Here is a 12,251-nt window from a genome sequence, read left to right as displayed (position 1 = left end):
TCAGTTGGTTTCCTTCATGCTGCAGAGTGAACTACAGAGAGCAGCAGCGGGGGGGGGGTGTTAGTGGGTACCTGATAGCTATCCATATCGTCTTCCACCTCTCTCTGGCAGGGAAGAAGACACTCAGTCAAAAGTGAGAATACCAATAAAGCTTCTGGCATTACAGCTCAGAGCAAACCATGAACTGTCTGGGCCCCTTTCTGGGATGAGAGTGTTGTACAATAACTCTTTTAACTATTAGCTGTATGCTTTTAAGTCCAGCTTTCTTGTTTTTATTCTTAAGAGGGAAAATAAAAAGGATTACTAAAAAGCAAAACAAAAAAAACAACTTTTTTTGCAATTCAATCCACACAGTGGTAAAGGCATAGCATACCACAAACTACAGTCAAAACGTAGCACTGAGTTTATACATTACTTGGCCTCCGTTTGGCAGCTAGCCACCCATAAGGATCAGCCGAGTAACAAAAGCAGAGAAACGCTAAACACTGGTAATTTTGGGCAGATCAGCATAATGTACGTCATTTGTACAAACACATTATTGCTTAAATAAATACAGTATCTGCTTTGAACCAAATGCAAATCATTTTCAAATTTATGTCAACATGTTGAGTTCACTTTCCAAGTGGCATGTGTGTTGTGCAAGGTTGTGTATTTCACCAACCTGGTAGCTATCAAGTGGCCTCTGGAGTTTAGTAGAGCGAACCGACACACAGCCAATGGAGACAGACAGCATAGCCTCCACCAGCAGAGGCAAAGTGCCCGAGTTCTGGACTGGTTTCACACACAACTGCAACCTCCTGGAGTGACCCTGCTCTCATTAACAAAATTACATAATTATTAGTAACTGCTGTAGATCTGCCAGTCTGAACTAAATTGGAGTCTTTTCCCTCATTTATTAGACCTGTCGAAGTTGGAAGACTCCGCCTGTGCTGATGTCTTTTCCAGGATGCAGCTCCACAGGCGCATACTCTCCCTGTTCGTTCAGCTCCTGGATGGAGACCCAAAGCTCGATCCTGCGAGAGACCTCACTCCACCTTAAACAGCAACAGCCAGTGTAAGTAAGGTGTGAGATGTCACTGTCAGCGTGTGTCCAAATGTGCAAAAGTCATACCTGTCCCGGAGCGTTTGGGTCTTGGCCTCTAGTGTATCTAACTCCCAGAGAGAACGTCTGTTACCAGCACAGCGGTGGCCCCAGACTTCAATGGCCAAAGCTCCATCTGATATAAACTCTATAAAATCATCTGTTACATTCACAACGTAGTCCTAGAACAAAGAATAAAACAGAAAACAGGCAGTGTTAAGACAAAGATTAATATTCCACTGTGTCCAAAGTAAGTTCTTCAACTAAAGCAACTAAAGGTCCTCTTTTTTGTCACCTTGCAGTGATCAAACTGGACAGTAAACTGAGCATCTGGACTACGAGGAGAAGGTTTATCTGGGCTGACCATGGGAGGGGCAACAGCGGGCTCACAGTGCTCCCAGAATGTGTACTGACAGAAGACGAAGTTGGACAGGTTCAGCGGCAGCCCTGTGGCCTCCCTGATCCTCACCTACAGCAGCAAAAAAATCAAACAGGAAAAAGATTATTTACATTGTTAATTTCAGAGATAAAACCTCAATCAAAGGCTACTCTTACCCTGCAGGTGAGCCTCTTGGCCATGTGGACAATCTCTCCATTGGTGTCCATGACCTCAAAGAAACTGTTCTCACTAGAGTTCTCAGATGAGTCGTCTCCCCCTGACAGGCGCTCAGGCACAGCTCCATTAACTCGAAACAGCTCAACATGCAACCTGCCTGCTACCTGCACACAGAAGCAGAATAACCATGACTTCACTGTGAAAATCCCAAAGGTGCTGAAAAGACATCAAATTATTGGTGTACCACCTCTCCCTGTTGGCTGATGATGGGAACAGCATATTGTAGTTTGACATCATGAAAAAGGCACTCTAGGAAAATATTGGCCACTCCAATCAGGTTGTGGTTCTCGTGCGCCTCATAGAACGGATCACAGTGTTTACCATTTGCTTTGTTGTACTAAAAAGGCAAACAAGAAAAAAAAAGACAAAGGGAGCAAACTTAAAAATGATTTCCTGTGTTGTTGATCTTTCTCTTTGTTGTCTTTTGATCCTCACCATTTCCTCCGTGCCTTCTTTCCAGTCTCTGTAGTGATCTCTCATGTCTACCAGTTTGTTCTCCAGCTTCTCGATGGTCCACACCTGGGTCCCCTTCCCTTTCCGTCGCACCTGAATGGCAGGCTCGCTCACGATTGCTCCACGCTACATAAAAATGGTTTAGATGAATTTCCATCCAGAGTGGAGGTTTGATGCCTGAACTCTAGAAATGAGACTGACCTTACGGTTGGCACTGAGGTTGGCTGCAGGAATCTGAAGGGTGACCTGATAGTCAGTGAGTTTGTTCATCTCCTCTGCCAAAAAGTTGGCTTCTCGCACCAAAGTATTGGCTTTGACAACCTGCTCTCTGAGTCGAGACAGACTCTGACGGAAAAGCTCATCCCTGTCTCGCACAGATGCAAAAAATACATATCAGCCTCGGTTTTTGTGCTTAAGTGTGATGATCTGTAATCTTGTATGTACATTCTGTATGGATTCAAAGATGTATTTAAGATCTATGTTCTGGAAACAAAAGTGGAATAAAGGAGTAGTCTGATTTTAATAACAGTTTGTGCCTCTAAGACATGACTAGAATATTAAATAACCCAAACATGTGTGGGCAACTTCACTAACCGCTCCTCCGTCCACAGACGCAGCTTGCCGTGTGGCGTGTGTGTTGGGAAAGTAAGGCGTTCGCTGCTGCTGCGGTGATGCTGTGGTGTTTTCTCAGGAGACAGCTGTTGCCGTAGTGACTCAAGCTCTCGTTCATACATCAGTCTCTGCTCCTCCAGAGCCATCCGCTTCTCCTCCAGGTACTGCTTCTCCAACACCTGGACCACATTCTGCATGGGATCTATGTATGTGGGAAGAAACAATCCTTATGCCTCAACACAGAGTTCATTAATGTTACCTACAAGAGTTTAAGTCAAGTGAACATTTTTTTATTAAACAGCAGTTGACCAAAGTGCTGCACAACTAAGAGTGCTAAATAATGAAAATGAATAAAAGGAAAATACTTCTGAGGAAAAAAAGGGCAAATAAAACTTGAACACCGAGGCCTAGATCAATTTATAAAACAGACTTAAAATACAGAGGAAGGTAAATTGTCCTAATTGTACCATTGTTTCCAAGAGTCTTCATCATGACCTCCATCTGGGCAAATTCATAGCTGTAGTCTTGCTCAGACGAGGCCTCACTGGCGGTCTCCACATCAGCTTCAACAAAGCTCTCTCTGGGAGAGGCTCTCTCTAGCTCCTTCAAGCGATCCCGTCGCTTTCGTTTAGGCAGATTTATCCTACAAAGTAAAACACCTAATCAGTCCTGTTCTCTTAGTGTTTTTAAGCTTGAATGTGACGACACAACCAGAGGGTTTGTACCTGAAGAAGTGATTGTTTCCCCATAAGATTCGGTCTCCGTGCCACAAGTGCACTATAGAGTCGATCATTGTACCATTTACGCATGTCCTATGGAAAGCAGGAAAATGTTTATGGAAATATAATCTTTAACTTTAAAAGCAGAGCAGTAACTAACTGAGAAGGAGCAGTTGTTTTGTAATGGTAGGCAGACACAGCTCTGATATCAAAGATTCGGCGCTCAGATCATGAGATTCCTGAGCACTGAGGTCATGTAAAACTCTGAGATGCAGCCATCCATGAAGGAAACAGATAAGCAGACACACAGCAAATATTAGCTGTATAAACGCTCACCTGGCATTTCCGATGGGCATCAAGGTGACATCACCATCTGGGCAGAGCTCCAGGAAACAGTGTTCTGGCTGGATACCGATCCCAAAGAGCTGGATGTCCTGAGATGTGTCTGCACCCACACGCGTGTGCTCCTACATGCAGGTGGAGGACAGATTTACAAAACCACAATGACAGATCCAAATACAGTAACACTTAGATCTGTTTAGTGACCCAGATTGCAAAAGAAAATTGGGAAAATATTGATGCAAGAACACCTCAATTTCAGGAAAACCTGAAACTAAAACAAACCTCATCCACCCGTCTGTGCAGAGGGGGCATTGTTAAGCAAACATGGCTCATTTCTAGAGGGCATAATAACCCATTCACATTACCATAGTCATTCCTCACTGATATGCCAGGCTGGCCTGCAGACGCCAGACAAAGGCCTGTTGTTCTGCAACTTCTGCAGACTCTTTTCTCACATGCCTCTGCTCTGGCAGGTCCAAGTAAGCAGCTTGTTGCTTCAGACTTGCTTTTACCACACTTGCACTCTCATACTATCATTAAAATTGCTGCAACCTGTGTGCTGATGTGCTGCAGAGCCTTAGTCAATGGATAATTTAATATACAGAGTAAAGAGATAGTCAGCAACATACTGTATATACAGAAACACATGTTAAAACAGGCTTCATTTGGCAAAGTCACTCGCTTTGTGTCAGTCTCAAGTCATGATGAAGTGTTTTCGACTTTAGCATTTGCTATGGACATAAAGATGTATAATCTAAAAATCTCTATTTATTATCTCATTTAATAAAAAATGTGATATTTTCATCACTATTTTTGTTTTAACCTTTATTGTTTACAGATTTCCAAATACTTCTTTACTGCTTCAGTTTTTGCTGTAATCCTATTTTCTGCTGTAGTTTGATGCCCCCTTTATCACTTTATCTTGATGTAATTATTGCATTGAATCAAGTACATTTTCAAGGTGTTGGGCAAATGACAAAAAACACTTAATCACATTGTAAAAACTGGATTACCTTCAGGTAGTAAACCAGTAGTTCGTTTAGTGCAGGATCGGCGTTCAGATTGACCAGGAAACACTTGTCCTCACCCACTTTAATACCAGAAGTTTCCAAAGAGATGCCCATGCTTTCCAGCTGCTTCTGGCGCTCCTGTAAACACAGATTAGTGTAACAGTGTAGCTGCACATGTAAATACACACTGAATTAGAGTTCAGAGTTTTTCGTGACATGTGCATACAGTGGCGATCTCCTCTGTCTTCCTTAGCTTCTCCTCCCAAGTGACCGTCATCTCCTGAATGAGTTTCTCAGATTCCTGCAGTTTCTCCTGAAGTTCAGGAGCCTTCATAGACTGATGGAAAACAATGGAAATAGCAATTGGTCATACTGGTGTTCATTCTGGAATAAACTTATTCCCAGTCTGTGTTGGTCTGCCTCTCTTCTCACCTCTGCCTGAGAGAGCTGAACTTTTAGTTTTTCCACCTCTTCTCTGAGCTCTCTGATGATTCGAGCATTAGGGTCTTCGTTCACAACAGCGTGGTTGATGATTCTCTTGGCCCTGTCAGCATAACGTAGCGTGGACAATGTCTCCTCATAGTTATCAGCAGCTGGGCTCACGGTGGCTATCATGGCTGTCTTACTGTTTCCACCAAGGTTATCCTGGAGTCAAAGGCAGAACTGCCTAAATGCACCTTACTATTGGTCAGCATGGATATGATCACAACAACAATTGTGATAAAAAATATTTATTTTGCGGGTCAAACCTTCAACAGCCAGGTTAGGACTGAATCTCTGTAAGGCACAAACTTAGCCTTTCCCTTTCCTGCAGACTGATCAGCCAGAGCAGAAATCACACAGCCTAACGTAGTGAGAGATCTAAAACAGCAGCAACAACAAAAAACCATTACTTTCAGCGACCGTGGGTCACATGTCAAATTGTCGGACTTAATATACGTTTAATGTAAGTGAATAAAATACTCGCTTGTTTATATTGCTTCCTTCTTTGAGGCGCTCCCCAGCAGCACCAGTCTTGGATACTCGCTCACTTCCTGCCAGGTCAACCAGACTCATTTTGCTCACTTTCTCCCCTGAATTCTGTTTTCATGCACAATAAAACCAAATACAGACAATTCTTAGAGGAAAAACATCAATGTGTGTATGTCATGTAAAGGTTTGAAAAGCAAAACAAAGCTAACCCCAGACTGTAGATCGTAGAGCGTTTGTGTGACAATGATACTGAAGACAGCATGTGATCGACTGCTCTCCTCATTCATGTTTGTGGCTGCAACGGTGCGAGATTTGTTCCCCTCGGACATCAACACCTCAATGTCCTAAAAACATAAAAGGGATAACATTAAAGATAAACAGACAACATTATACGTTATTTATAGATGACTAGATAACATCAGGCATTTATATATTTTTTCAGACTTGAAACGAATTATAAAAAAGTTGTGCCCGACGAGTTGTCAATTTTCAGAAATGAATGGAAGACGCAGAGGCGTGAACTGCCCGACGCGAAGCACGCAGAATGTGCCATTTGTGAGTTTTGGTTGCCATGGTTACCAACTAGCATTTAAGCCAGCGAAATGAATGCTTTAAACAAAATCATCAATTTAAATTATTTAATTATTTTAATTTATCATTATTTTTTATATATAAAAAAAAGCATACTACATAATGAATTTTCCACTGGGATTAATAGAATAATTTTTATTCAATTTTATTTCCTTCCCCAGATTATTCAATTTGCATTAACATGTTAATTTTGATCTTTAAGGCGTATAACTAGTGGACTTGGCAACAATGCTACATATATCTATTAATTACAGTAACACTTGCCAGCCACTACTTGCATGTTTCTTTGTGGGATCCAACTGGAAAACTGAGCCACAGTTTGGTTCCATATCTTGTGTCAGGGGAAATGTTTGCAAAAAATAAATGCCTTTAGCTGTTCCCTCAGCAGAAGAGATCACAGGGGGGTCCGAGCCTGCTGTCAGAGTTGCACTGGCACACACTTGATCCTCCCTAAAAATCATCTTCGTTTTTAAATCTTGGAAAATGATTGTTATAAATAAAGTACATGAAGAATGTATTTAAATAAGGCTGTTTTTCATTTTATTTAGCTGGGTCATGAAAGTCAACAGGAAACCTACAGCACTAAAATCAGTCGGAGCAGAGCGCAGAGGAACAGGGTGGAGATGTTTTAACGTCATTAAGGAAGGACCTGCCAAGACTTGGCATGTAAAATACATGTAACCTCACCACTGCAGCCAAACCAAGAATATGTGTCATAGCCTTTTCTACCCAGGGAAGACTTTAAGCTACACGGTTATTCCGTTATAAATCAGAGGTTTGTCAACTCCAGCATTTGAAGGCATTTCTTCTATGCATCATGTGCATGCGCATGTGAAATATGTGGCACTTTAGTAGGTGACCAAATGGATTTAGCCTCATCTCTGGTGACAACGTAATTAAATGTAGGGGAGAGACACACCTCAAAGCTGGTCACAGCCAGCTGTGAAAGACCATCCACATATGGACCTAGAACTTTGTGTTCCCGAACTTTAAGGGACTGGCGGCTCCTTAAAAAAAAAAACAGAGAAATTGACAGAATAAGTCGAAATAATTAAGAAGAAAGCAGGAAACTGACACGCGAACAGACAGATTCACAAAAGAACAAAATTCTGACATTGTCAGATTTCATTTTTGTGTTTCAACAAGGCACAATCAATATTTTCCATTTTGAAGTTAGTTTTTCTTACTTGTTTTCTCTTTGGAAAACGAGATTAAGCCTAAAAGATAAAATAAAACTTACTTACAGTGCCTTGGAAAAGTATTCACCCCCCCTTGGCCTTTTACCTAATTTGTTACATTGCAACCTCTAATTTGACTATTTTTTTTTTCAAATGAGAATTATATTTAATGGATCTGCAAAAAAACAGTCCAAGTTTTGAAGTGAAATGAGAAATATAAATAATAAAAAAAAAATTAAAAATAAAAAACTGAAAATTGCCATGTGCATGCCTTCATAACAAAGGGGGTATTCACCCCCTTTGTTATGAAGGCCTTAAAATGCTCTGGTTCAACCAATTACCTTCAGAAGTCACACTATAAGTGAAACAAAGTTCACCTGTGTCCAATCTAAGTGTCACATGATCTATCAGTACATATACACCTCTTCTGAAAGGTCTCAGAGGCTGCAACATCTAATGAAGAGGCGCTGCTGACCAAACACCACTATGAAGACTAAAGAACTCTCCAAACAAGTCAGAGACAAAGTTGTTGAGAAGTACAAGTCTGGGTTAGGTTATAAAAAAAATCTTTGATGATCCCCAGGAGCACCATACAATCCATCATCGTCAAATGGAAAGAACATGGCACCACAACAAACCTGCCAAGAGAGGGCCGCCAACCAAAACTGACAGACCGGGCAAGGAGGGCATTAATCAGAGAGGCAGCCCAGAGACCGAAGGTAACCCTGGAGGAGCTGCAGAGTTCCACAGCAGAGGCTGGAGTATCTGTCCATAGGACCACAATCAGCCATACACTCCACAGAGCTGGGCTTCATGGAAGGATGGCCAGAAGAAAGCCATTACTTTCTGCTAGAAATAAGAAGGCATGTTTTGACTTTGCGCAAGGGCATGTGGGAGATTGTCAAAATGTATGGAGAAAGGTACTCTGGTCAGATGAGACTAAAATTGAGCTTTTTGGCCATCAAGGAAAACGGTATGTCTGGCGCACACCTAACACATCCCATCACCCCAAGAACACCATCTCCACAGTGAAACATGGTGGTGGCAGCATCATGTTGTGGGGATTTTTTTCAGCCGCAGGCACTGGGAAACTGGTCAGAGTCGAGGGAAAGATGAATGGTGCTAAATACAAAAATATTCTTGAGCAAAACCTCTATGAATCTGTCAGAGATCTGAGACTAGGACGGAGGTTCACCTTCCAGCAGGACAATGACCCCAAGCATACTGCTAAAACAACACTTGAGTGGCATAAGGAAAAAAATGTAAATGTGTTGGAATTGCCTAGTCAAAGTCCAAACCTCAATCTAACTGAGAATCTGTGGTCAGACTTAAAGATTGCTGTTCATAAGCGCAAACCATCAAACCTGAAGGAGCTGGAGCAGTTTTCCCTTGAAGATTGGGCAAAAATCCCAGTGGTAAGATGTGGTAAACTCGTAGAGACTTATCAAAAACAACTTGCAGCTGTGATCGCCGCAAAAGGTGGCTCTACAAAGTACTGACATTGGGGGGGTGAATACTTATGCATTATGTTTTATGTTCTTCTGTCTCATTTGATATTTGCTTCACAATAAAAATCATATCACGTCTTCAAAGTTGTGGGCATGTTCTGTAAAAATGAAATGATGCAAACCCTTGAACAATCAATTTTGATTCCAGGCTGTGGGGTAACGAAACATGGAAAATGTCAATGGGGGGTGAATACTTTTGCAAGGCACTGTATTATAAAAATGTGAAGAAAAAATGGTGATGTTAAAATAAAAAAAAAAACACTTTAAGCTGAAAGTGCATGCAAAAGCAGTCAAACTTTACTTTGTAAAGTTGAGCATCTAGTCTGCTATGCCTTTAGTCCAACATGACATAAAGACTGTTTGCTTCCTAAAGATCATATCATCTTCAAAATGATCATTTTCTTTTGAACAGCCTTTGATTCCACTTTCTTTTTATTTGGAGTATTTTAGAAATGTCCAAAAATGCATGACATGAAAAACACAACCATGGATAAAGCGCCTGGCAGGTAACCAACAAAGTGATGGATGTAGGCTGATGCTATACTTTTTCACCAGTTTATACTGAAACAATGTATGTTACATAACAAATCCTCATTTCGATAATCAGCATGGTTTTTATCCCAATTTCTATGCTGTGGAAGTTTCAGTCTCTTTTATGAGAGTTCTTTGAGTTTGCATTAAACACAAAAATGTCCACAGAACTCAGAAAACAGGCCTTTAAGAAAAATAATTATGATAAAAATAAAACATCAGTAACTGTAACAGCATTTTTCCACAAATTGCACCTTGAACTGATTTTTCAGTTTTGCATCAACAAGTTCTGATACTGTTGCGAAAAAATATTAATAATATTTTTGGAAGTCTTTAGACATAAATGTAGACATATTAGAATATAGAACTATGGTAGAACAGACAATAACTTACAGCTCAAACTCGCTGTCGGAAAGATTTTACAAACCAAAATCAAACTCATTTAAGTAAGTAAGTAAGTATCATTCTCTCACTTACTTATTTTAAAAATGTGACTTGAATTTTCAAGCAAGGAAAATCCTTTTTATGTATTTAAAGTAAGATGTTCCATTAGATGATTGTTTTATAAAAACAGGTCAGCAGAAATAAGGTTATTTGTGTGCACTTCTGCCATAAACAGTAGTAAAGAATACAAGTACTTCAGAGATGGTGGTTAGCTAGCTTCCAGTTGAGTGTGACAGGCCGTATTTACTCTCGATATTTCATGTCTATACCATAGCTAATATTTACTCGCCCAATTGGGATCAAGAATGTAAGACTTGCTATGTACATAAGAGGAATTTGCCATTAAAATGACTCTGGCTGCATCCTCAGACATCTGCAGCACACAGAGCACTGCACTGTAGACCCTCTCTGGGCTTAAAGTCACAGGCGGCTGCAACTGCTCTCGTGCTTCCAGCTTCACTAACAGATGTATGTCCCTGTAACAAACCCATTCACTACTTGGGCTTCCAGGCAGTCTGTCTGCCAACCCACATCACATCAAAGAGGAAAAGAATGCAGCAGTGTTAGGGGACGATGCTGGCTGCTTTTCGGCAGGAAATGACTAGGTCGACCTTCCTACACACATAATTCTGTCAGCATCCCGTGTTTTAGGCGTCTAGACACAACAGAGCTGCGAACTAGCACAAACTGAGAACTGACAGACAGGTCACTGCCTGTTATGTGAATTGGAGTGGATGAAAACTTTGAGCATTTACAATTTGTGTAACCATCTGTATCTGTCACCTGGGGTCCACAGCAGTCCAAAGCATTAGCTCATCCAGTTCAGTGAGCTGATGCATGTCATGCATCCTCAAGACCACACATCTGACTCACCCTTTGGGATCCAGCAGGTCACGGACCTTCTCGTTGTAGATCTCCATGTAGGACACTTCCAGCTTAAAAGTATGTGCCTCGTTTTCCTCTTTGTGGACCCTCTCAAATAGCGAGCAGCACAGGCGGGGGATTAAACCAGGCTGCTCGCCATTTCCCATCATGGAAAAGGACTTGCCTGAACCTGGAGCACATAAGTGTATCAACTTTAGAAAGTGAGCTATACAGTGCAGAGCCTCAATAACGGTAAAGCTTAATACTCTAATTAGCATCTTCGTTTATTTCCTAGCACATCTGGATTATATTGTAGAAACTCTGCATGATGTAATATGGAGACAAACTGTCTACAGACATACTAGAAAGTTTATGAGGCCACTGTGATGCTTTAAGTGAATACCAACAACAACCTGCCAAAAGAATATACAATTCAAAAACCAAAACATAAAAGCTGTTTTTAAAGCATCAATATCTTGGTAATATCATGTAGTAAACACAAGTTTTACAGATCATGAACCAAAATATTACAAACTGACATTATTTAGCCAAATGCAATACTAGTTCCACACAAATCAATACAAAATGTGTGTTTGTGGACAGTAAATAAGAGGCAAGTGTGTCTTTCTGGTCAGAAAATTCAAGACATGTACAACTTTTAGATAAAAAAAAAATCTCTGAGAACAACACAAAATAAATAGTCTGTATCTCACAAGACACAGAAACACATTCAGAAACCTATGTGCCAGTGGGATTAGGGTTACACTGAAGTAAATAACAATCTTTAGTGTCGCTCTGTGTACACAACAACTGATTCTCTACATTTAAGACATTTAGGAAACAACATTTAATTGTAAATTTGCACTGTCAGCATTTGTTTTGGAGACATTTATGAATTCCAGCTTATGCTCACACAATCCAAAAACAATCACTGAAATACTTAAGCGCAAGATCGCATTGGTACATTGATTTAGAACAAAATAATTTTAAAATAAAGTAACTTGACACATATTTTGGGTAGATTTTCTCTTACCTGTTTGTCCATATGCAAATATGCAGGCGTTATATCCCTGGAATGCATTCTCAAGTATTCCCTCTCCAAGGCACTTGAACACGACCTCTTGACCTTTCAGAGAAAGAATCAGTCACCATGGAGATTATGGTAAATAGAAGACCAACTCAGTTGCATATGAGTATCCTCTATTATCTGGTGGATCTAATAGAATACAAAATTAGTACAGAGAAGTATATTGAAAAGATCCCCAAAATAATGAGTAAGATTCATGCAAGGTGCCAGATTCCTGTCTGGTCGCGTGGAAAATATAAAGAC

At 40.7% G+C, this 12,251-nt stretch overlaps 1 protein-coding gene across 8 annotated transcripts in view; it reads right to left on the bottom strand.

Annotated features, from left to right (window-relative positions):
• Positions 1-12,251, bottom strand: part of kif13a (kinesin family member 13A) — a 37,925-nt gene that overhangs the window by 11,401 nt on the left and 14,273 nt on the right. For 5 of the 8 annotated variants that reach the window (XM_079240951.1, XM_079240953.1, XM_079240954.1 and 2 more), the window contains exons 5-26: positions 11,955-12,047; positions 10,931-11,111; positions 7,316-7,403; positions 6,015-6,149; positions 5,801-5,913; positions 5,583-5,694; positions 5,266-5,478; positions 5,060-5,170; positions 4,837-4,971; positions 3,818-3,948; positions 3,488-3,574; positions 3,230-3,405; positions 2,745-2,964; positions 2,352-2,514; positions 2,133-2,276; positions 1,885-2,034; positions 1,637-1,801; positions 1,377-1,550; positions 1,112-1,263; positions 902-1,034; positions 662-808; positions 72-104 (exon numbers count right to left, since the gene is read on the bottom strand). In XM_079240951.1, the coding sequence (XP_079097077.1) occupies positions 72-104; positions 662-808; positions 902-1,034; positions 1,112-1,263; positions 1,377-1,550; positions 1,637-1,801; positions 1,885-2,034; positions 2,133-2,276; positions 2,352-2,514; positions 2,745-2,964; positions 3,230-3,405; positions 3,488-3,574; positions 3,818-3,948; positions 4,837-4,971; positions 5,060-5,170; positions 5,266-5,478; positions 5,583-5,694; positions 5,801-5,913; positions 6,015-6,149; positions 7,316-7,403; positions 10,931-11,111; positions 11,955-12,047 (3,056 nt within the window). The remainder of the gene's footprint in view (positions 1-71; positions 105-661; positions 809-901; positions 1,035-1,111; positions 1,264-1,376; positions 1,551-1,636; positions 1,802-1,884; positions 2,035-2,132; positions 2,277-2,351; positions 2,515-2,744; positions 2,965-3,229; positions 3,406-3,487; positions 3,575-3,817; positions 3,949-4,836; positions 4,972-5,059; positions 5,171-5,265; positions 5,479-5,582; positions 5,695-5,800; positions 5,914-6,014; positions 6,150-7,315; positions 7,404-10,930; positions 11,112-11,954; positions 12,048-12,251) is intronic. The other 3 variants (XM_079240955.1, XM_079240958.1, XM_079240956.1) reach the window with 2 other exon arrangements.

Source organism: Telmatherina bonti (assembly GCF_933228915.1).
Source record: "Telmatherina bonti genome assembly, chromosome: 5".
Lineage (NCBI taxonomy): Eukaryota > Metazoa > Chordata > Actinopteri > Atheriniformes > Telmatherinidae > Telmatherina > Telmatherina bonti.
The sequence above is the reverse complement of the archived record's forward strand: the minus strand, read 5'-3'. Positions and strand labels throughout refer to the sequence as shown.